This window comes from Lupinus angustifolius, chromosome LG09 (genome assembly GCF_001865875.1).
Source record: "Lupinus angustifolius cultivar Tanjil chromosome LG09, LupAngTanjil_v1.0, whole genome shotgun sequence".
NCBI classification, from domain to species: Eukaryota; Viridiplantae; Streptophyta; class Magnoliopsida; order Fabales; family Fabaceae; genus Lupinus; species Lupinus angustifolius.
Genome location: NC_032017.1, coordinates 14145504 through 14171641, shown reverse-complemented (window position 1 = coordinate 14171641; position 26138 = coordinate 14145504). Strand labels below are relative to the sequence as shown.

Genomic DNA, 26138 nt, shown 5'->3' with positions numbered 1-26138 from the left:
AATATTTATGTATTTTCAATCTAAAGATTTTATATGTACTTAATACATTATTCATTATTCACTTGCATTGCTTTTATTAAAAATTAAATAATAATTAAATATGAATGATAGATAATACAGTAACAATATATAAAACTTATATACCGTAAACACATACATTTTTTCTCTAATAAATATTTACACTTATCCTAAGTATATATTAGGCTCTTATTATATACATTAGTTTAGAGTCTTCTTTCTTATTACGAGGGAAGGGAATGAGTATCCATGTGTCACTCTAATTATTATATAGTATAATATTTAGAGTGAATATTGATGCACTGACATTTAAAAGAATTATGCACAATTAATGCATCATCTACCATGCATTTAGATTATTTTTTATGAGAAATGGTAGATAATGGAGTGACAGTATAAAAAACTCTTACATTGTCGGTATATTAAGAGAATAATGTATCTTCTCATATCAGGAGATAACTTATCTCCTCTAACCAGTAAAAATGTGACATTTGGACTATTTTGTTTATTTTTAAAAATATGTTTATAGAAAATGATGAAACATGACACATGTTATGATTTCATTGGCAGAAGGAGATAACTTATCTCCCTATACCAGAAGATATTCCATTCCCATTTCTTAATCCGTTTGTATTAAACTTAAAAGAACAAAATTAAGTTAACACCAAAAAGAAGAACAAAATTAAGTTAATACAAAAAAGAAGAACAAAATTAAGTTAATACCAAAAGAAGAACAAAATTAAATTGTCAATCAAATATCTCATCTTACGTGTACCAAAAACAATATCTCATACAATTAAACGGTCAAAAAAACTCAACACACCATAGTGTTTATCAATTGCATTTCTATCTTCTCTCTTTCTCTCTCTCCCATTTCCATTTCCTCGGTAAGATTTTCTCTCGTTTTTCAAGAAACCTCTTCTTCCATTGTTCCGTTACTCAATCTCGCTTTCTCATCATTTAGTTTTGTTGATTTTCTGTAGTTTCTATTTTCAATTTTGTTTCTTTAGGGTTTTGATTTGATTTAATTACCTTGCAAATTCGTATCTGCAATGAGCGATCATTTGGTGCTCTTCGTTGACCGTCTCTTGCGCCCTGTCCCCGTTGACCCCGTCGAGCAGCCATCTCAACTCCCTTCCGGTCCGTCGCCGTCGCAAGCCGCGGATATTGTCACTGGACCATCCGGACCAGCTCCGCCGGTTAATCATGCCGACGAAGCTGTGCCGGAGCATGGTGAGGGTGGCGATGAGGAGGAGCCGCTGATACAGATGGTGGAGTGCCGTATTTGTCAGGAAGAGGATGGAGTTTCCAATTTGGAGAGCCCTTGCGCCTGCAGCGGCAGTCTCAAGGTATCAATTTAGATGTTTGAATTTTATTGTTTTTATTATTTACTTTTTTTCTATGTTAGATAATTTTTTATTAGAATTTTTGTTGTTAATTTACAAGGGTTCTTAGATGTAATTGTTTCTGCATTTTGGATATACAAGCGGTGTCTGATTTGAAATGATGGATCAATGTGAAGATGAACAAAATATAAAACAAGAAGCTACGGGTTTGGAACATACTATATATATATATATATTCTGAACTGCATAACTAAATTCTGCGGAAATGGCTGAATTTTTTGGGGAATATTATTTTTTGCCATTTATTGTCGTAGAGTCAGTGTTGATGCTTGGCCATAATTACTGAAATGATATATGCTCTGGCTTGGGTATAAATATTAAGTTTTGCAACTGTAAATGCAAATTTTCAATTTTCTAGAAGCTGACAAAATTCTGTTTATGAAACTTTCTTTGGTATATTTTGTTTTCTTGCTTAATTGGGTTACAAATTAGATCCATTTGTTTTTTTAAGAACTGAATGTTATTGTCAGAAACTGACTTTTTTTAGGTAAATGCTTTATTATCCACACCCGGCTATGGGTTGGAGCTGAAAATGAAAAGAAAGAATCGAGGATAATTGTTTTCTTGTGATTTTGGCTTTCATTTTTTTCATCTGTGTTTTACTTCTAATTCTTTAATTGTTATTTGGTTTTGCACAGTATGCTCACCGAAAGTGTGTCCAGCATTGGTGCAATGAGAAAGGAGACATCACTTGTGAGATATGCCATCAGGTATGCTTCTTTGTTAATAAAATTTCATATCCCAAACACTCCCATGCTGCTTAGGCCTCCAAGGTGAGTTTGAGATGACTGTATAAGGATGCATTTGTACCATACATGTCCTTCAACCTTATGTTTTATCTTAAAAGGGGGGAAGAGATATACAATAGTCATATGCATGATGGACAATTCTTTTGAAGTTTGATATTTTGTATTCATAGATTGTATTTAAAAGTTTGAAGTAGTTCTTCAGGTTGCTTCTGTTATTTATACCTTTTGGATTGAACCAAAGGCTGGCTTTCTTGTGTGTACTCAAATCCTTCCATGTATATTAAATTTGTGCTAACCTTTGATGAATTGTTTTTTCCTGTTGTGCATGTAAATTTTAGCCTTATCAACCTGGTTATACTGCCCCACCACCTCGTCCTAATCCTGATGAAACTACCATTGATATAGGGTAAGCTGGACTTTTCTATTTTTAAAACAGTATCAAATTGATTTTTATTTTGTCTGAATATCAATTATGTTATGCTAGTTCTTTGTATAAGTTTTCTCTTTGTAAGAGATGTATTGAGAATGCAATGGTTTATTTTTTAGAGAGATTTGAAATATCTGAGTAATGAATCATGACCATTCTTGCAGAGGAGGCTGGACAATATCTGGCACGCCTTTGGACTTGCATGATCCTCGACTCTTGGCAATAGCAGAGGCAGAACGTCAATTCTTGGATGCCGAGTATGATGAGTATGCTGCTTCTAATGCCAGTGGAGCTGCATTTTGCCGCTCAGCTGCTCTAATTGTAAGGCTTAACCTCACATTCTCTTTTCCATATTAATTATAGTATTCATTCGTTCTTACTTACACCAGGCAGACATTTTATTGAGGGCATGTTACTGAACAATAGGATATAGCCACAAAATCGTCAAGATTTGGGTGGCATTTAATACTTCATTTCTTGTTGAAATTTCTAAGAAATCAATTCTACTTGCTGTGGGCCTTGGTGCACCACTGATTTGTTCACTCTTTACATTGACTGCATCAGTTGCTAGCTCTTAGGCACACACAATTTTAAGCCTAATTCATTTTATTTGGTGCAGTTAATGGCCCTTCTACTCTTGCGACATGCACTCTCTGTCACAGATGGTGATGCTTCTGATGATGACCCGTCCAATTTTTTATCTGTAAGGGACTTGAGTTTCATCTAGTTATGTTGTTTGTATGCCCACTGTTGTGTTATTTTCAAAAGTCTTGTGCAACCATTCTAATTAGCTCACCATTTTCTGCAGCTATTCTTGCTTCGAGCTGCTGGGTTTCTTTTACCTTGCTATATTATGGCTTGGGCAATCAGTATCCTGCAACGTCGGCGTCAAAGACAAGTCAGTGTTCGTTTTAGTGCTAACTAATATTTTTCTGGTTTTACCTATGTCAGTCCATTGGTTTTTTTTTAAATAATTATGTTGTTCCATTTTAGTCTGCCTGCAATGTTTATGTCTGTTACTTCGTATCCCTCTTGGTAGTGCCATCTGAGAAACTGCAACAAATGCATATGGATTACCCCCATCATTTTCAGCAAACCTCTAACTTTTGTGTCTGTGCTGAAACAGGAGGCTGCAGCTCTAGCAGCAACACAAGTTGCCTTTGTACTACAATCCGGGCAGCGTCGGGGTCTTCAATTTGCAATAGCACCAGGACCCACAGTGCACCCGGAACAAGTGTAGGTTTTATGTTGATGTATGAATTCCTTCGCCCATGTGCACCATTTTAAGAAGGCTTGTTGAAATGCCATGCATTATTACTCTTGATTTCACAGCTCTAATGCATGTACATAGTAGTGATGGTAAAACAATCTAGGTGTCTGTTACCCCTATTCATTATAAATGTTATTCAGTCCATCTTGTTATCAAAATTGGAGTATTTATATTTGAAAATGACTTTGATGTTTACTAGTTTTGTTCTTTGGAGGATTTGATGACACTAAGGATGTGAATTCTTTAAAGTAACATGTTTTATAAAGTGTCTATTCACTAGATGATGGGTCATCATGACTAAGGGTCCAGCCACCCTTGATTTGATGAGGTACACCATGATCTTAATCCATTAAATGAACCTAAGGTTGATAGTCTCACGCTCTTATTACAGAGTATCTCTCACTTTAGAGGATCCAAATCCAAAGGATCTCTTCATAGAAAGAAAAGAAACTCTACAGAGTAAGTTTTCATGATAATTGGAGATATGTAGTGTTTTTAACTGGTCTAAAAGTTTCATAAGTGATGTGTCATGTGTAGTGTAACAAGTACAAGATGTAAGTGATGTGTCATGGGGAGCAAATATATACTCAGATTTCCTTTGACGTGTTTTTGTGTAACTAATGAAGTTTGGAACAACGAAATTTATGTTCTATGGGGCCGTTGACCCTTTTTGCACCACCAATTAGTGCATTAACATATAGGCAGGGTAATCATATAAGATTTATTCATCAATTAGTGGATATTGTTTTGCTAACACATTCTTAAGATGGAAACAGACACGTCCTTTCAACAACATTAAACTGATGCCATGCTGGTAATCTCTATAATCGTCAGTCAGGGATTCAAACAATTTTCTCTAGTACATTTCTATTATTTTCTTTGATAAAATTTATAATGTTTATGGGGAGTGTGAATAAACACTTCTAGGTGCCAATAACTTGAAGGGGAAATTCTGTTGCCAAACTACTATGTAATAAATCATGACTTCTCCCTCAGTTCCTTTTCTGTAGGAAACCTACAATATCCCTTCCTTTTCCCTTACTGTTCTACATTGTTTACTCTTGACACCCACCTATTCTTGAGTTCATCTCCCAGTACAAGAGAAAATAACTCCCATAATTTGCACCAATCCAGGAGATATAATTGGATTAAATTCTCTTATTACAATATTTTTTGAAATGAGCACAGTTCATTTCTCTGATAAAGAGTTGGATAATCTTTATAAAACAGATGAGCAAATGGGCATAGAACATGGACTGTAATGAATTCTTGAAGCTCTTCTACTGAAATGATTGGTTTGAAAGGGATAAACAGCACCTGAATTATGTGAATTTTTTCTCCTTAATATGTCATCTACAACCACAGCCAAGTGGTTCATATTTTTGTTTTCATTTACATGAGTATTAAAATTGCAGATTACATCACAATATGTAAATAAAACATGTTGTATCAACTACCACAACTGTAGTAGTTACGGCTATAACACAATTACTATCACCAGTGTTTCAAATTGTGGACCCCAGTATGTAATGTGGCCGTAATATTGCGGTTGCAATGACTACCACAACTGCATCACACCGCAATTGCAGTGTGATAGCTTAATAGTAGAGACTCATGTGAATAATGACCATTTATCTCTGACGTCATGGGTTCGAGTCGCGGGAGGCTTCCGGCACGCTCAGTGTAGTAATGGGCCGGGGAGGTCACATGAAATAACTGGGGTGTTACAATGCGACTGCAACAGGCCGCAACGCGACTGCATCAAACCACATTTGGACCGCATCGGGCCACAATGCAATCACATCGATGTCAAAGATATGTTTTTACTCACAAAATAATTTACGCTGCAATCCGTATCGCAACGACCACGATGACCGCAATCGCAATAATCACAACCGCAATTTAAAACACTGACTACCACATTAACACAACCTCAATCATAATTTAAAATCATGTTTAAATGTTAAAACGGGTTGAGAAAGAAATGACAAATATGGACCCCGTGTAGGGGCTATAATGAAAATGGGGTATGATTAGTTTCTTTTGGTTTTTTGTTCTCCCTCATTTGAATAAAGCAGATAAGCATATATCCTAACATACTATAGTTATGATTGTTGTTCAAGATGGCCACCAATTTTTAATCACAGACAAAGCAAGGAAGAATCTCACTTTAGCATATGTTTAGGTAACATTCTGTTTGTAGCCACAACTTTTTTCCTTTCCTTTGTTAAAAATTTATAGTAGCCAACTAGTCATATCAACAACTTTGGTTCTCCCAATCATGCTTGGCTCAAATATGTTCCAAACTTACAATTCATTCTTCAGCTTAAAAGTACCACACAATGGTCACTAATATTTTTTTGTTTCCCTTTATTTATTTAGTTATACCAATAAGGTGTTGGTCTAGTGTTGTAACAAGGGTATTCTCTCATCCTTTTATGTAAGGAACTAATCTTTTCGGAGTGCGTAGCTGCCTCGCTCCTCTTAATAAGTGTCACTCCCAAGAATCAAACTTTTACATTTTGATCATTTGTGGACTGGCGGAGCTTTACACCACTAGAGCGACACCTAGTTGGTATTCATAGATGGGATATGATCCTTAACATTTGCAACTTATATTTTTTTTTGCTTTAATTTTCTTGAAGTTGCTTTGTCATTCTTCTTTTTCTCTCTTTTGTGGTTATGTGTTGGCCTTATTCAGCGAGTCTTGTTGTACCAAGACCGTTACCCCAAGCCTTATGGGGCACACTTATGTTCTAAACATTTACAAAGAGCGCACAACTTTAAGACTAGTCTTGAGAATGTAGAAAAGCCATAACGTGTAACATTTTCACCTTTGTTTTATGTTAATATACAAAATTTAATAATAGGAACCGGATTCCTTCATAATGTATAGATTGAGACAAATGTATGTTGCAAATAAAAGGGGTTCACATAATAATTCACATGAGAAAGAAAGGAAAAGTAGAGAGAATAAAAAACTAGAAAAAAATGAATAGCTGTGATAAGAATGATATGAACTTTCTTGTGTTATTGGCTAATGACAAATTCATCTCGGTAGGATCACAAGTTCTTTAATGGAACGAGAAAAAATATATATACTGACAATGTATGAATTATATATTATTAATGGATTATCACCATTCATATTTAATCATCATTAATTTTTTTTTTAAAATATAAATAAATTGTAGATAATATAGTCACAAATAATATATTTATAGGTTACAAACATATCTATGAAGTTAACCTTAGGATGGTACATACCGTACCATATACATAAGGCCCCACTCTGCATTTTATTTTTCCTGATTTGGCAAAAGCATCTGAACTATAACATCTGGGAGAAGGATATTGATTTATATATCCATATCAAATGCAACTGAAGTAGGAGTATATGTAAAGCATTTAGCAACTTCTAGGGATCAACAAAATATTATTTATTATTCTTAAAGCAACATCAAGAAGATTTTATTTGGCCACAGTAAGAGTACGATTGTCACTATTATATAAGCTGCATAATGAACAGTCTATGTCTATCCACCAATACACAAAAAATGTAAGAAGCTTGAACCGGCTTGAACCGACACAAGAAACAATTAAAATATTTTTTATTTAAAGGAAGTAATTCTGGTTAAACCTTACACTCACATCTCATTGTCATTTAGGTTCAATTTCAAAATAAACGTTTATTGAGGTTGGTGGTCTTCCCCTGACCTTGTATGATAACATTTTTTCCCTAATCTAAACTTCAAAGGTAGTATACCCAATCTTTTTTACTTGATAATGGTGTGCAAACTAGATATCCAACAAGAGGTAGGCATGTCAAAGTAAATGGTGACTCGTTAGGTTGAATAGAGGAACTCCCGAACATTTAACAACACCAAATAAATGTATCAATATAAATGGTGACTTACTAGTTGGATAAATAATTCCCTGAGATAGAAGATTATCTAAACACTTCCTTGAAATCTCACTCTTCTAAAATAGAATCAGAAGAATTGGCAATGATATATTTGACCCATGCCTACAGAAATATCTAAAAATACGTTATCTAGATATTTGTGTACATCAAAGATATGCAATTACACACGCTAACGCTAATGATAATTCACTTCAAAATTAGAAAGTCAGAACAAATTAGGCCTTCCGCATACCAGTACAAGCAAGGGTGAACATGGGATAGATCAGATAAAGATCTTTCCCTTATTTGGCCCTAGATATTAGTTTGGTTATTTTTTCAATTCGAATCCAACTCTAGACCCGAAGGTAACTTGATCTTAAATGATAACCGAGTCAGTCTTTGAACCTGAACCTGTTCCTAGACCCGATTAAATATAATGCATACATGTTTTAGATAAAGTCTTCTCATTATTACTTATCATTAAATATATAATTTGACATATAAAATGATATGTATATATATATTGTTAATCATATGTATCATGAAAAAAATAGAGAATCAACCTTTCGATCAAAGAGATGGTTACTTTGTACACAATTGAATAAAGACACACACAAATATGATGAGTGAGTGACCATAAGACATGTCAAGTTGGGTCTTGCTTGCCCTTATCTGACCCTAAATATTGACTTGAGTCTAATTGTCAAATCCAAACCCAACCCTAAACCCCATGAGACTCGATCTTATTCAGATCTGATCATAACCAACTCATACTGGATGAGCAAATAGGATGAGGTCCCGCTCACCCCTAACTACAAGTTAATAACTAAATGAAAAGCATATTCTTTTAGGGCATGGGGTAGTAAACGATCTTAAAAAGAAAGTTTCAAACCTTATGCAGAAAAATAAAAACATGGAAAGCAACGAGTCATTTTAATTCTCACTTTTATTTGAAGTTAAAAAGCAAAAAATGAAACATGAAAGAGGACATAAATTATCCAAACACTAGTTTGTTTCACTTGGACCATGACCAGTCACCCTTAATCTTAAGACACTATGACACCAAGTTATGATAAAGCAACCAATGTATGCTTTTGACAGTTCCTAGTTGCATATGATATTTTAAGCTAAAAAAGTAATCTATGGAAGAGAGAGAAAGAGATAAACTATGAAATTTTGAAGAATGAATTAGAACTTCCCAACCCATCTAAAATCAAAAAGTAAAACAAAGCATAAAGGTTCCATTGAGCCCAAGAAATCAAGTACTGTTATTTTTGTTACCTGGGGAAGAGAGCTTAGAATTCTAAAGTGAAGATGAGATCTTAGAAGAAAAGAGCATAAAGCAATAGTTTGTTTCTTTTGGAGCTGTTCTATTCCCCCATCTATTCTTTATATGACCCTCTTTGCACCATGCTCAAATCTGTGCACAGCCATTTTAATTCTAACTAAAAGCAAGTAATTTCTAATACTGCCATTTCTTAATGACAAAGGAATGATAATTTATCATATTAACCGCATAGAAATCTGTATATGGAGTAAAGGTACACTATTTACAAATATGTAATGTAAAATGATCTAGGAAAATCTGTGACCTGATAAGGCACAAATACATTGGGATATGGCAAATTTTAAAAATTATAGGATGTGATACAACTTTAGTTTATAATAGACTATTATGACGTCGTTCGATCTAGGCAATTAACCTCACGTACTGAGAGTAAAGCTTGATTATTGTATATGGTATAACTCTAATATATAAAAATAACACGAACACTGATCTTAATTTGAGAGGAATAATGTTATAGGTAAAACCAATACAAACTACATGTGTGTTTGTAAGTTACCTAAAAAAATTAGTATGAGTAATTGTAAATATAACAAAATGCTAACATTTATCTAATTATTGTGACATTTCTATTTATGATGCTATGAAAATTTAAGAAAGTGTATGGATACATGACTAAGAAGGACCAGATAAGGACACTACTATTTTAAATTTTCCATGCTTCATTGATCCAACCTATACATAGGCAAACAGTTTCTGATGAAAGGACCATGAAAATTGAAATCCTGGTGAAACTAATCAAGAGTACAAAACTTGTTTATCCATATGTATGATAGTGGAACAAAGATCTGTTGTTCCAAACCATATACCAAATTTTGTCTCAAACTAATAAAAACATGTAATTTCAATTGAAAAATTAAATATTTAATATTTTTCTATGTCTCATTCATTGGTTTGGGACATACTTTGCAATAACAGATAATTGTTCATCATAGTGTGACGTGGCAAGTTTGCCAAGAAGTCCAAGCTACTAAGTTTGGGTTCTTTTATTAGAAAAAGAGCAAGCATATGATAGAGATGTAGGGAATGAAATGAAAAAAGAAAGATACTTGGCCTCTCAAGGATATTGTCCCAACACCCTTTATTCATCCTTGTCAGATTCTTCAATAACAGCCTTATTTTGCTTAGATTTCAGGCTTCTGATTCGAGATGAATCAAAAATTCCTGTAGGCCCTACCTGCTTTAAGCTTTAAAGCCCCTTCCAAATATAGGACATAAATAACAAGCCTATATCTACATGAATGGAACATGACAAGATAGATATTACTAGCATACCTTCTTATTCTCTTGTCACTCCAAATAGACAGAACATACCTTCTATTCCTGTTTCTGAGTGAAGAGAAAATGGTGCTTCATCTTTCTAGAACAATCATGCTTCTTCTCTTCTTTGGGTTCTTATCAGTTCAACAAGAGAGAGTGTTAGGTGTGACAAGTTCAGAAATTGCACTCAGACAGAGCCAAGAAAACCACAGGATAATGTTGCAGAATCAACATACTCACAAAGCTACAGACAAGGAGTTATTGAACACAAAGAAGAATTCAACAAATGTCAACAATGCGTTTGATCGAAATCAGTCGAGCAAAAGAAGAGTTCGAAGAGGATCAGATCCTATCCACAACAGGATTTAACACATTCACCTAGTTCCTATGACTAGGAAAGAAATCAAGACTAAGCGCATACCTAAGAGAATGAGAAACGGAAGTTGAGGCGCTTGCAAATGCAGAGCAGGTTAGAAACATAATAAACTGCACCTGCATTCTCAAAAGACCTGCATTGTTGTTAATTAGTCTTTCCGTTCTTTTCGATCTATGTTTAAGAGTTTTGTCATTGAGACATGTATAGTCAAGTTACTAGATAATTCTATAGATAGCAATTTAGTGAAACAACATCATCTGCATTGTGAGTTGAGAATAGTTAAAAAGAGCAATATAGATGATGATTCCAGCTCCCAATAGGAAAATGTTCTATTTTTGTTTCTTTCAGGGGTGAAAAGAAAAAGATCAATTTGCACTAGTATTACAGTTCATGGAAGATTATAGTGAAATTCTTTTGTAATTCCATCTTCTTTCAGAAGTATTTCAAATCTATCTTTGGCACTTCAGTTGTGCACTATTCAGACATGTCTTATCCCTTAACCAAAAAAATCAAAGTTGTTACACCTTAAACATTCATAAAATTTTGGGTACATGGATTGGTGAACAAGCAAGAAGGATTCACTACTCAGGTAAACAGACAGAAGAATATCAGTAATATTGAGTATTAACTAACAAAAACAGATAACTCATACTTCAATAAACAGGATGATAGACTCACCAGCATAAGACAGGAAAAGTTGTCTGCCAAAAGGATGGTGTTGCCAAACCAGTTAATAGTTTTCAGATATATAATGAATACTTTCATTTTCATAATACTTCATTAACATTAAGATCAAAATATAACAAAGATGTTGTTTTACTAACATATCATCCAACATATGGTCATCCCTAACATGGATCATCAAAGTCATATTATCATAAAAGGGTGGCCCAGTGCACGAAACTCTCACTAGACTATGTTTGAGAGTTACTAATGAAAGGGAAGGAGAGGCATCAAGGGGTAAGGAGAGGGGAGGAATGGAAAGAGAAAGGAAGGCAAATCAAGGTAATAATTTAGATAGGAGGAGACTAAATTTACGATAATAAAAGAGTATTGTTTTACTATCCTTCGAAAATCTAATTAATAATGGGAAACGAAAAAGAATGTAACTATAAAATTTTACTAAAAAGCGTTTAGATAATTTAACACATTTGTATGCAGAACAACCCCAAATTGGGGAACCATGAAAATAAACATGTAGAGGGTTTTAGAGGGCTCCAAAAAACTTTCAAAACCTCTCCTTCTCTTTCGCTCAACTCCCAAACATGGGAGACTTTGTCCAAAGTCTTTCCTTCCCTTCCCTTCCCATCCAAAACAAGACTCCCAAGCATAACCTTAGCGGAGTCTGGAGAAAGTAGATGTACACAGTTCTACTCTACCACAAGTGGAAAGACTGTTTCCTAGGATTTGAACTTATGCTCTTATTGTCACTAAGCAACAACCTTACCGTTGTGCCAAACTCACCCTCTAGCATGTATTAACATACAAGATGTAAATTTAAGGAAGTGCTGCTTCAACTTCATTTGAGTGCAATGCTAGCAACAGTGAGAACAACAAGATGAAAGTTAACATCCTTTTCATAACTAACAAATAGTAAGATTCTTCCTAAATGCCCCTTGGTTGTAGCATACAAAATTGACTAATGAGAATGTGAACAGTGTAAATACTATATGTATTAACACTTTTTATAGCAAATTATGGCACAAGAAATTTGAGAAAGCATCAGTCAAAAACATAACATTGGGATTGAAGCTCATGATCAGCACATATTAGTACTAGATAAATGATTGCAAGATCAATCGAACTAAAAGTTCTATAGGAGTATTATTTTTCAACTATACATGCTGAAGCAGAATCTACTTAGTCATTTTATTTCTTCACAATCCTTATATGAGTTCCCCATCCCTACAATGGTTAAACAGAAGAAATGTACCCGTAAAAGCATAATCCAAAGCAAGAAAATCACATTTGATACCTATTCACATAGCTGACATGGAATTTTCTCTGGTCTATCAATGCATCGCGATAGTTTCGGATTATGATGGTAACTAAAGATGTAAAGGTAGAGACCTTTGGATTTGATAGCATTCAAATGAGTCAGTCATTTATTTAAAAGCAGCAATCAACATTTCTCCATAAGTGAATATACCATAACTCCATCAGCAATTGATGCATAAACAATGATATTAATTAACAACTAATCAATTCACAATGAAAAACAGAAAACAACTCTTCAAAAGATGAAATCCATATAGAGCAACTAAATTGCTCATATTTTTAATACCAATGTATGCTCTGTTTTATTCATGTTATGGTTTGTCACCTAATTTTTGTTTTTCTATTTTGCTAATATTTATTTTCTTTTTTTTATTGACCAAGCCCTCACATTGCAGCATAAACAAGATTAAAAGTGAAAAAATCAATTAAAAGCAATCCAATCTGAAACAAAGAACAACAATTTCATTTAATTTTTTGTGTGAAAGAACTACAAATTTACATATACTAACAATAAATTGAAGACTCTAAAGCCGATATTACTATTTCTTACTATAGCAACTTTGATGGAATGAGTAATAATAAGTAGATTCAATCATCGTCAGAGACTGCAATCAACGGTCATCGGCATCGTTCAGACGATGCTGGCTAGAACCATACGTCGTCGTTTACTGTCATGGCTTTGACGGGCCAGAAATCAAGATTTGGCCCACTCAAACTCCTGAAGTAGCTTGGGCTATGTTTTGGGCTTGATTATATTAAATTTGGTCAGCTCACCTATGAAGCTGTTTCCCTTTATTTCATTTATATTTAATATTTGTCTAAATCCTCATAATCATACTCTGGGTGGACATCTGCTGTTCTAAAACAGTGTACCACTCTATTTTTTTCAATCAATCACAAGCAGAGTATCACATGGAATGATACACTTTGTAAAACAACAAATGTGCTCCCCAACCCTATCAAATTGAGTTGACTCTTTAGATACATATCTCTTTGATATTGTTAATTAACTTTCTGCCAAGTTACCCAATTATTTATGGAGTATAATATCTATATTTTGTCAATATAAATATTTATGCACTCTCAGGTACATTATCAATTATTTATTTTTATTACTTTTATTTAAGAATCAAAGATTATTAAATATGAATTATAGATAATGTAATGATAATGTAAAATACTCTTACAGAATGAATGCATACTCTAAACTGGTACGACTTTTTTTAATGGGGAAACCTCTATTTATATATGGAGAACTCTAACGGTCGTGTCAATCTGACGGCCCAAAAAAAGTATATAATCTAAAATGGCCATATGATATGACGATCAAGATGCAGCCAAGAGTCACATTGACTGGATCTTTCTCTTATCCCTCAAAGTTGGAATCGTGTTGACTTGGTTAACACGTATACCAACCGTGTGTTGACTTAGTAAACACATCCCAAAAAATTTGTTGGACCCAAGTCCGAAACGACCAGATGGATGACAACAGTGGATGTGGTGTATGCATATGTGTGGGTTTTGAATGTGTGTCCCTACCTACCATAAAACCTTTGTACTCCTTGTGGATACACTTGAAAGAGTGCACTAAAGGCTTATAAACAGTTTTCAAGTGTTTCTTCCATCCTATATGAGACTTGAAATGAGTTCTTTTATATTACTACATCATCCACTGCTAGAATGTAAAGGGAATAGTAAGTTTATACATTATTTATTTATTTAATTTAAAAATAAAATAAAAATAGACCCTTTATTTTCTTAAGTGTCATCACAAGTCAGAATCTATACCTAGTACTAGAAAGAATCATAGCCCATATGACTTGAGTTTTTTTTTTCATTTCATACCCAAATGTCACCATTGGAGGTAGAAATGGCAACGAGGTGGATCGAATTAGATTTGTGCTTACCCAATCCGAACCTGAAATCCAAAACTCGAACCCGAATTAAGTTGGATAAAAAACAATACTATCATCCTCGAACTCGAGGGGGACCCGTCCAAAATATGTATTTCTATATATATATATATATATATATATATATAGGTTTTATATATGTATTTTTGTCTAATTTTATAATTTTACATATTATTTTTCATCATTAAATTTGAGTTAGGTCCAGACAGATTCCTACGACTTCAATTTTCATTATAGTTTATAGTGGTGGATTTGTTCCAACATGGAATTTTCCACCTCTAATATTACTACCTCTAACTGTTTTTTAAAATGAAATTTTGTATTGTTGAAAAGGATATTTTATTTATACAATTCAAAGCTATGAACTGGTCAAATTAAATGTTCAAACTTCAAAGTTGTTACTCACATGGAAGAAAGACATGGAACCATTCTTTTAGCTTCTACTCTAATTGAGTTTAGGTGGATGATGATCATCCACGTTTCCAATTTGCTTTGCTGTACGTGCATTATCTCTTCAAAATATTTAATGTATATTAAAGAAAACAACTCGGAATTCAAGGCCCCGACTCATAAATTATATGCAATATTTGACCTAAAGTTCTCGAAATTCTATCATCCAACATAATGTAAGTTGTATAATCTTGGGTCCTTAACAAATGTGGAAACTTGTTAGATAATATATCATCCATCCTTTATACAACAACTTCATTTGTTGTACAAAAGCTACTTATGGGATCTAAAATCTTACATATCAGAAGTAGAAACATTACTTGTACTAGTTTATTGTGTCACCCTTCTAATGTGAATGCTTTCTTGGATGATGGCTTAAATGTCAGAGTAGGAATGTCTCGTCCCAAAAAAACAAAAATGTTATATGCAGACCTAATTCCAAATTAACACTTTGCATCTTCCTCATTATATATCTATTATAAAATTTCTATTACGTTGAGACTTGAGACTGTGTATAATCTATTTTTAGTTCATAATAATGAAATATAATGACAAAAAGATTATCATATATACATATATTATTCGTAGGATAATTATTTTTATATATACTAATCCTCACAAAATATATACTGTTTTATTTTCCAAAACAAGAATTAATAGTAGGGTTACAATGCATAAAGTGGACCTCATAATGCAAATTTCAACAAAGGCTTAATTTCTTTACCCTTCCCATCAAAATATTGTCTATAAAAACAATACTCTAAAAAATAAATAATACTATTGAACACCAAAATTTGACTGTAAAGTGAAACTACTATCACCTTAAGACAAAGAATAAGGAAATGATAAAACTGGACTTAGTTCATCACCTCTTTTAAAAATTAGAATATAGCTTGTATGCATTAGAAGTGGCAGCTATGATATTAAAGTATTAATTTCAAAATATATTTGTTATGATAAAAAAAATATTTATCTATCCCTTTAACGATTTTTTCTTTTCTTTCTATCTTAATATAATATTCAAGAATATATTAATTATTCAATTTTAACTTTACTCTTATTTAATGCTATCTTCATTTATGTGAATAGAAAGAAATTGCTGATTATAAAGTGATAGAAATACATATTATTTATGATAACATCAAAAATATTTTAGAAATTGAAAATTAATTATATTTTGACAATTAATATAGAATAAATTTTGATTGTTATTTTATTTTGAGTGATTTTTTGTTGAAATGCGTGCATGTAAATATAAAATTTGAAAAATAACTAAAATGATTTATTAAAATTGTATAAATTTTACTTATATAGCAGGGATTAGGAGTGAACAAGACCCGACTCAACCCTTAAATCTGTCTTAACCCAATGACTTAGGAACAAGTCTAAATCATCTAAATAAATAAAAAAAGGACGGACCCAATTAAAAGGGACAAACCCGTAGTCAAAAAAGGATGGGTTTGGTCTTTGTTCGGGTCACTCGGCTTGTCCCTTATAGTTATATATCAAGAATAGTTGAATAAGTACTTATCAATGTCTATTATGTTCATCCTGTATGACTCAACTACTTACAAGCCCATGAATCTTGATTGATAGAAAACTACTTAATTTTTAGTTTTTTGTACTTTGTGTAAACACCATTTTAAGTTTCATTTTTCAATAGCTAATTATTGTATTCATTTTTGTGTGAACTTCTGAGTATTGACATGTTGCTGTCATTTCAGTTTTCATGTATTTTTTATCATTTATAAGAACACTATAACTTATGTTGACACTTGGCAATTTTAATTGTTCTCAAATTTTAATTTCTTCAATAATTTTCAGTCAAATGATTGTGATAATTTTTAGTTTGAAGTATTCAATTTATGATTTGTAGTTTATATACTAATTTATGTGGGAGACAGATTTTAGTTGAGGTTATATACAGATTATGATAATTTTTTGGAACAAGAAAACTTTATTACCAAAACAATATTTTCAACCAATCAACATATCCAGGTAAATAAACTAGGAGGCTAATCTAAGATCATGGATCATCTAGGGTCAAGCTTATTATAATACAAATTCAATTTAGCATTGGTATTAGTCCTAGTACAAATGATGTCAACAATGTTAAGACCAAGTTGGTCAATAATAGGACGTCCCCGGAAGATGCATAGATTCCTCAAATTCCATGTTTCATATATAGTCTCGGTAACAGCGCACTTCAACATCCTGTTTTTGCTGCTCTTACCTTTAGTCTCATGGATAATCCAAATCAATTCTTCCAACCAACGTCTAGGAGTATGGTTTTGTTTCAGCCATTTGACGATATAAGTCCAAATTGATGAAGAGACAGGACATAAGAAGAAAAGATGATCCGTTGTCTCTTCTTGACCACCAAAATGCATTTTCCATCAGTGTATGTTCCGAATTTGCTTAATCTGTTTTTTGTGGGTAGTCTTTTTTGACAACCGAGCCAAAGTGTAAACTGGGCTCGTGGTCTAACCATGTTATCGTAGAAGAGTTTACTCCAAGGGACTCTTTGTTTTTGGCCTCTAAGTTCCATGTATATGATTTTTGTGCTAAAAGCAGTTTGTGTCCAGTATTGCTTGGGCTGATTTCTGCACTTCATGATAGCTTTCAATATCCATGAGTTATTTATGCTCGGTTGATACTCATCAATACTCTTGCCTTTCATATAATATGTGTGGATCCATCTTACTCATAATTTGTTAGGTGTAGAAGCTAGGTTCCAAAGAAGTTTAGCCATGGTAGCCCTGTTCCAGTCCGCTAGGGCTGTGATACTTAAGCCTTCAGCCTGCTTTGGGTTACACACATGGTCCCCAGCCATTGGTGCCTTCTTGTTGTTATCTTCCTTACTACTCTAGAGGAAGGTTCTGCACTTGGTTTCAATATGATGTAAGATCTTTTTTGGTAAAGGGAACACTTGCATCCAATAGTTTGTGATAAAGAACATAACACACTTCTGATAAGCTGAAGCCTACCTGCGTAGCTTAGTAACCTAGTACTCCAATGCCTCAGTCTCAAGGTGATCTTTTTAGCCAAGGGAGAGCATTGATTAATAGTGAGTTGCTTGCTGTCTAGAGGGATACCAAGGTACTTGAAGGGTAATGAGCCTTTGTTGAAACCAATGGAAGCTTGTATAGTCGCTTGTGTTAGAACATCAATCTCTTCAAAGTAGACTTTACATTTAGTCGGGCTAGCTTGTAAACCAGTGCACTTGGAGAATTCTATGAACTTATTCATCATTAGAGAATTTTGTTATAATTTTGATTGTACATACTTAAAGATTTGAGAAAAAATTATGCTTGTCATTTTGTCCTTTTCCAACCCGGACTCGTTCCTATCTTAACCATCTTATTTTGGACTTGTCCCTCACATGTCTCATCCTAATTAGGGACGAGTTCGAGTTTAAAAATTAACCCGATCAATATTTAGGGTGGAATGATGGACATGCTTAACGTGTCTCAACCCATCCCACACTCACCCCTAACAGGGATTAGTCAAACCAATTTGGTATATACAAATTGTAATTCATATATTTGTATTTATGGAACGAGATTCTTTCCAATATTTTCTTTGGTATTACTAAGAGTATTTTTGTTATTTTTTTTGGATAAGGAACTAACTCTTTTAAGATTGCTCAATAAATAACGAATTTAATAATTTATAATTTTTTGTTAAAAATAATTTAAAATTTAGATTGTTAACAAAAAATTCGAAACACATACTTTCATCTCAATCCAATACTAAAAAACTGGCCCAGCCGAACCTTCTGCTCCTATGCAACAGCCACGTACCCCTTTAAGACTGAGTTGCCTTCATGAGACGGATGAAGATCACTTGTTCTAAATGGTGTCCCACATCATGTCCCAAGCCAATTAGAGTGCTTCATTTTATTACATTTTCCTTTTAAATTTTTTACTTTAACCATGTGTTAATATATGATTGGCTTGTGGGAATGAGACACCTTTGAGGATAGGTGATTCCCATCCTCAATAGACATGCCCTCTTGTGAATCAGTGACATTAAGAAATCTAACAAATTTATTGCAACAACTTGTTGTGCAACGGAAGCGATCGTTGCGCAACGTTGACCACAAACAATCAAATAATGTGCATAGAGTAAATAGAAGAGAAGAAACAAGAGAATTTGTTAACAAAGTTCGGCCAATTGTGCCTACGTCCCCGGGAGCGCTCAGCGACTACCAATATATTATTAGAGAATAATGATTACAAACCCTAGCACGCCAATGAGTCCACCTGCCCATGATGTGTTTCTATTTGGTGCTTATATCTTATGCACATTATAACAAGGGACTTGAATTCAATATATAACATTAGTTACTTTACTCTATTTCAATACTAGACAATGTGAGACTAACACAATAACATATTTCAAGCATCCCCAACACAACTACTTACAAAAGTGATTATTTTTTAAGTTACAAAAGTGATTATTTTTTAAGTAACAAAAGTGATTATTAAAAACATATGAAATGACAAATTGCAAATAATGTTTTTTCACATTAATAAAATTTTGATTATGACATTCTTACGGTATGCATATAAAGAGAGAGAGAAATTATATGTAATAACATTATATAAGATTTATACAATATTATTGTATTATTTGTTATTCATATATAATTATCATTAACTTTTTAAAAAGTAATCCAAATAAATGATAGATCATATAATGATTATATATAAATTTTTATAATATAATAATTCATAAATTTATCTTCATGTTTTGAAAATATTAGCCTTAGTCTTAAAAACACTTAATTATTTTTTTCAATTTTGTTATTATATGTATACAAAAGTACCTGGATCAGAATGTAAAAAGAAATGTACCCAAAAAAGAACGTAAAAGAGAAATTCAAATATAAAAGAGAAATAGTTAAAAAAAAATAGGAATGACAGAAAGGATTTATGTGGGGATCATAACCCACAAAATCGATGGGAGGAAAAATCCACCGGCATAAAGAAAACAATATATTGTTAGTGTAACCATATGGACAGTGTATAAATTTATACACAATTAATTTATTATTTATTATTCGTTTATATTACTTTTATTTTAGAGTAAACAATAGTTAAATATGAATGAAAATAATACACTAATTATTTATAAATTTTTACACTATTAATAGAGTGAGAGACAGATAAGGCAACAATTGTAGGACCTGTAACAATAGAGCTTGCAAAATGCATAAAGTATCAAATCTCATAGCTTTAAGCAAAACAAGATTGCATGTGGACACTTTCAGAACTCCACCTTCATTTTTGTAATTGCACACAAGAGATTCAAGAGTGACTAAGATTAAAAGCTTTCGATTTGAATCATGGATTCGTGTTCTAACAACTTTATCATGTGTATTAGTTATGAGCATATCTTTATGGATCACTTTGCATTGAGTATCATTGGACTTAAATAGAATATCATTATCTTATTAAGAAATAAGTGTTTCAATAAATAATAAAAAATACAACTTTCAATTACATGACATTAGCGGTTAACATCCCATGCATTTACAATCAGTTCTAACACTAGCTTCAACTAATTTATCAGATCTTTTGGATTTACTCTTTTTCTTGCAACCTTATTCTTCATTTTATAACATTAAAAAATATCATGACCAAATTTATTGCAATAATTACATCTATTATTGAAATATCTTCCTTTAGACTTTGACTTGTAGTATGATCTTTTATTGTATGTTACTGCCATTTTAAAATTCCTTCCTCCAACTACTAACCCCTTAGCATAACCCTCTAAATAAACCCCGGAATCAATTTTCTATAGCATATTAGCTTTAACATTCTCAAAATTTTGACACCATATATATTAGTCATATTTATCTACATGTCCCATTTATTTTATCTTATTTATATACATGATGTAACAAAAAAAATACATGCAAAAAATAATCAACATGTTTCATGTAAATTTTGGTGCGATAAATAAAACATTTTCCTTTGTTTTTTGTTTGTGGTATCTTCTCGATTGATTAGTGGTTGAGATTTTTAGGACCTCTCTATTGTTGTATCCATCTATCCCCTCACAACCCCATTTAAATCTCAGATTTTGTCATCACTTAACATTACAACCATCACTATCAATGAGCATATTCTTCTCTTCCACAAATTCTGTCACTACGTATTATAATTGATTATAATTGATTGAAAAAATATATTTAAATTAAATTTTAATAATTAAATATATTTTTAACAAATTATAAACAATAACACATAATAATACAGTTTTACAGAAAATATCAACCAAATCTTGTATCAAATTCTATAGAATGCTAATAATAAAACAAAAATAGCAATAAGATGGGACATATAACATTTTTGTTGTATCAATATTATGCAACCTTCATCATCCAGAGTCCCAACCTCTCTCCTAAACTATTAATCTTAAAGATTGCTCTAAACTTATCAAACCAGTAATCCTCCCTCTCTCTCTCTCTCTTACCATATCATATTATCTTCCTTGCAAAAATTGACATGGACTTGTCTCCAAACAACACCCACACCTTAGACAAAGATACTCAAACCCCACCACCAACCCAACCCAACAACACCAAGTCTTCATCTTTCACCAATGGTTCCTTCAAGCCCTACTACCCCACCACCACCACCACCTCCACCTCCTCCACCCCACCACCACCACCACCTTCCACGGTGCTAATTTCCTACAATGAGTGCCTGAAAAACCATGCTGCCAACATAGGCGGCCACGCCCTTGATGGCTGCGGCGAGTTCATGCCTTCCTCTTCCTCCAACCCCTCTGAACCCCGCTCACTAACATGTGCAGCGTGTGGCTGCCACCGCAACTTCCACCGCCGTGACAACAACCCCAGATTCCCCAGCTTCTACCACTCATCACCGCCACTACCTCGCCGTGGACTTAGCCTCAGAAGCAGCAGCCCTAGTAGCCTCAGCCCAAGCCCAATATCTTCAAGCCCTTCTTCTCCACCACCAATCTCTCATCATTTTCCAACCTCTTATGCAGTACCCCACATGCTCTTATCACGTGGAAATGGATATTGTGATGATCAACATAGGGGTTTCAGTTTCTTCAACTATTCTTCAGAGAACAAGAACCAAAGTGGGAAAAAGAAGAGGTGTAGAACCAAGTTCAGCCAAGAGCAGAAGGAGAAGATGCATAGTTTATGTGAGAAGTTGGGTTGGAGAATGAACAAAGAGGATGAAGGGTTGATCCAGGAATTTTGCAATGAAGTTGGTATTCCCAGAGGGGTCTTCAAGGTATGGATGCACAACAATAAGAATATTTTCAAGAAGAGATCATTAGAAATGTTAGGAAATGCTGTTAGTGATGAAAAGATCAATGGAAATCATAATGGCAATGGTGATGATAGTGATGAAATTAACAATTCCTTAGAACACAACTAATAGCAGCAATGCCGCAGTAGCAGAAATTAAGGTAGCTTTGTCAATCTTCATATGTTTCTGGCAATGGGTCATATCATAGATTCATAGTCTTAATCTGGGCCAGTCAAGCAACTAATTAGAATTGAGAATGTTATGGGTAACAATTTAGCCATTATCAATTATCAATTTTGTTTTTTTTTCTTTACTTAATATATCAAGTTATCAACTGAGGCTATAGAAAGATCTAGCTTTTGTTAATATTTGCTATTGAAATTTCATATGTTGTTTACTTTTGTTCATAACCTCAGAAATTAAATCCCTTCATAAATGTTTCACCCTCTTCTTCTGATAGCTCTTATTGCTGTCACGTGTTCCTCTTGACAAGAGAGGTACTATAATTTGGATAGGTATCACTGTGCCCGAATGATGTCCCACTTTATATATCAATATCAAGTCAATCAGAGTATTACTTTTTGTCATGTTTTGTTTTAAAAATATTATTTTATTCACATATTAATATGTGATTAACTTTAGACAGAAAATAAGACATAATTTGAAACAAGTGATCCTTATCACTATAATTTTAGTGATTTTTGCAGTAATTTTCAATATATTAATTATTCATTTACTTTCTATGCGCACCTCCCAAAATGCCCATACTTCTTTGTCCAACATACTAAGCTAGCTTTATCTATCTTTGAGTGCAATCTGAGTTATACCTTCTGCGATTTTGTCCTTATCCATTTATGGAGCACTCTTAATCTCCTACTATATCGTAAGGGCTTTGTTAACATTTATTTATCTTGTTGTAGATGATGCCATATTGCTATTTTTGGGTTTCTCACTTTGTTGAACATAGCATTCCAGCCGCCTCTATATGTATCTCCTTACTATTATCATTATATTAATTTCTTTTATGAATTAGCAATACTTGGCTCTAAGAATTTCTAGGAGAGATATGTGGTCCTAGCTAGGCAAGTTTTCTTTGAGGAAAGGATAATATAAAAAGGAAAAAAACTAAACCCACAAATTACAAGAAAAAAGGCATTACAATACACTTGTAAATAGCTATGAAACATTTTATTTTATAATCCTACAAAACTTAACTCGCAAACCAACTCTAAAAATCATTACTTGTCTATTTGGTCTCATTGGAGGATAATGAATTTAGTGTTTTCTCATATAAACAAATTATTTAAGAATTTTTACTTAGCCACATTTTACGTTTAAAACCATGGTAAAGTACAAAAACATCCACAACAAAGGAACATCTAAACGTGACTAAATCAGTCATTATAATGGGTGTGGCTAATAGATGAAGATGTTTTCAGTCAAAGTTTATATACCCACAAGTTTATAATTAATTTGGCACCATTTAGAGCAAAGCTAAATAGTAAATATATATTTATTGAAAAGAGAAAAATCCAGATCCTGATTACCCCTTCCTTGTGATTTCTAGCATTTTTGTGTAATAAGGAATATCTATTTTGGAACTATAAGCATTGAGAATGACACTTATCTATTCTCGTGTTAATCAGTAATCATAGTCTTTTTGCTTGTCAGTGCTTAGAAGGCAAGCAACATGCTTTGGTTAATTACCTTAAATCTTATATTATCATAATTGTTTGTCTGAGCATAGTGGAGGCAATGCCTTGGACTAATTTGCCACCTTTCCATATTGGGTTTGGTTCAATGAAACGGCAACTTTTGTTTCTTTTTATTTATAAACCGCTAATGATTACCCCCTATGAGATCATAGATGAACCCACTTAAGTGTAGCCATTAATTAATAATTCATGTATTGAGTAGTAAATTTTACCTCTTTATAAAAAATATACTCCATCTATTTTTTTATAAAAATAATTGGTTAGAAAAACACGAACTAACTTTGTTGAAATTCAGAAAAATAATGATATATATATATAAAAGATAAACCATCTTTTTAAGAGTATAAATAAATTCCACTGCCTTATTTTATAATTGTTCACATTTTCTAGTAAATTGAGAAAATTTCCTATTTTTTACTCCATTGATACAAATCACATTTTGTCCTTAAATAAATTACCTCACAACTTGTCTACTTTCAACTCGCTCACTTTTTGTTAAGAATCATCTATGTAGATGCTCTAAATCCACTCATTGTTCTTGCCATAAAAGAACTTTTATCTTTGTTCTTATAGGAGAGGACCCCTTTTCATATTCAATGGAAAAACAATTATTTTAATGTTTTAAATGTTACGCTTTGTAGACTAGCAATATGCATATGTGCATGTTTTAAATTACTGTACCATAATTTCCGTAATTCTAACGATTGCTGAAAACTAACTTCACCTGATTGTAGTCAAAATTTATATTTTGAAATGGGATAGCATGTATCGAAGTAATGTGAATCAATAACTGAACGTTAGAAATTCATAATTTTTAATTAAAGTAAACATCATATATTTAATACAATTATATTGACTATTTATTTTGGATTATAAAATAAGTGACTAATTTCTGATAACCCATAGAACTTCTAAAATTGATAACTGATATGAGCTTAATGAGTATATATTCAAATGGTTGATATATAGGGGATAATGAAAACCTTATAAGTTAACACATAAGGAACAACTATGATCCTCAAGACACCAAATCACAAATAGTTTCCACATCTTCCCATCAAAGAGAAAACAAAGGTCCCAAAAGGAATTATGCATTTGGTTGATGAAGGTCATCATATCAAAACTCTCTCAAAATGTATATCAAAGGAGTAGATCTAAGAACATGGATTCAGGGATGACTTTATATCATTGTTTTATATTATGTGTGAGAATCACGAGGTTCAAGATTCTAGGATTGATATTGTTGGAGCGTAAGACCTATGGAGAAAATATAATAGAGAAAATGACACCGAGAATTTAATGTGGTTCAGCAATTTGCCTACGTCCACAGCTGAAGAGCAACTCATTATTCCACTATGATAAAAGAGAACTACAAGTATTTCACTCACTTCCCAAAACTCAAGTACACTCAATTTCACTCTTACTCAAGTATTTCTCACACAATTAGAACAAGAGAACAAGAAGAGAGAATATGTACTAAGCTAAGTATTTGGTGTGTCTTACAATGACATGGAACACTCCTATTTATAGCCAAAGCTCTTGAAGATTATGTGGCCAAAGAGGAAAATGCATTAATGTTGGTTTCACCATAACCACTTCTTTTTACTTGGCTAGAAATTCTCCATTTCTTCAAGATGATCTTTAGCCACTTCTTTTTTGCTTGGCTCAAGAAAGTCTTTTCATCATCTTTTTTCTTTTAGCCAATATTTAATAGATATTTCACCAATCATGAGGAAATATCTAACAAATGGTATCAGAGTTTTAGGTTCTGAATTTTATGGTTCTCCGTTAAAGATGTTTTCGCCCATAATTTTATGAACCCTAATTTTTTAAACCTGAGGATTTTTATGCTTCCGCTATTGGTTATAAAAATTAGGTATTTAGGAATAATGAGGATAAATTTTATCTACTTCTGCTTATTTGAATTATGAGTAATTTGTATTATGAAGATTATGTGGCCAAAGAGGAAAATGCATTAATCTTGGTTTCCCCATAACCACTTCTTTTTA

General features: G+C 32.9%; 2 protein-coding genes across 2 annotated transcripts; both read left to right on the top strand.

Annotated features, from left to right (window-relative positions):
* Nucleotides 874–4083, top strand: LOC109357542. Its single transcript, XM_019601551.1, has 7 exons — nucleotides 874–1367; nucleotides 2063–2134; nucleotides 2512–2579; nucleotides 2765–2921; nucleotides 3220–3303; nucleotides 3409–3498; nucleotides 3727–4083. Exons 1-7 carry the CDS (start codon nucleotides 1071–1073, stop codon nucleotides 3838–3840), a joined length of 882 nt encoding a protein of 293 aa, XP_019457096.1. The 5' UTR covers nucleotides 874–1070; the 3' UTR covers nucleotides 3841–4083.
* On the top strand, nucleotides 21515–22814 carry LOC109355848 (zinc-finger homeodomain protein 11-like). The gene has a single exon (XM_019599088.1). The coding sequence runs from the start codon at nucleotides 21635–21637 to the stop codon at nucleotides 22541–22543; it is 909 nt and encodes a 302-aa protein (XP_019454633.1). The 5' UTR covers nucleotides 21515–21634; the 3' UTR covers nucleotides 22544–22814.

What these genes read in the sequence shown, in the direction of transcription:
- LOC109357542 (XM_019601551.1), top strand. Translation starts at nt 1,071, where the DNA reads ATGAGCGATCATTTGGTGCTCTTCGTTGACCGTCTCTTGCGCCCTGTC. An exon ending in CCTGCAGCGGCAGTCTCAAG is followed by an intron (nt 1,368 to 2,062) that starts GTATCAATTTAG and finishes GGTTTTGCACAG; the next exon opens with TATGCTCACCGAAAGTGTGT. An exon ending in CTTGTGAGATATGCCATCAG is followed by an intron (nt 2,135 to 2,511) that starts GTATGCTTCTTT and finishes TGTAAATTTTAG; the next exon opens with CCTTATCAACCTGGTTATAC.
- LOC109355848 (XM_019599088.1), top strand. Translation starts at nt 21,635, where the DNA reads ATGGACTTGTCTCCAAACAACACCCACACCTTAGACAAAGATACTCAA.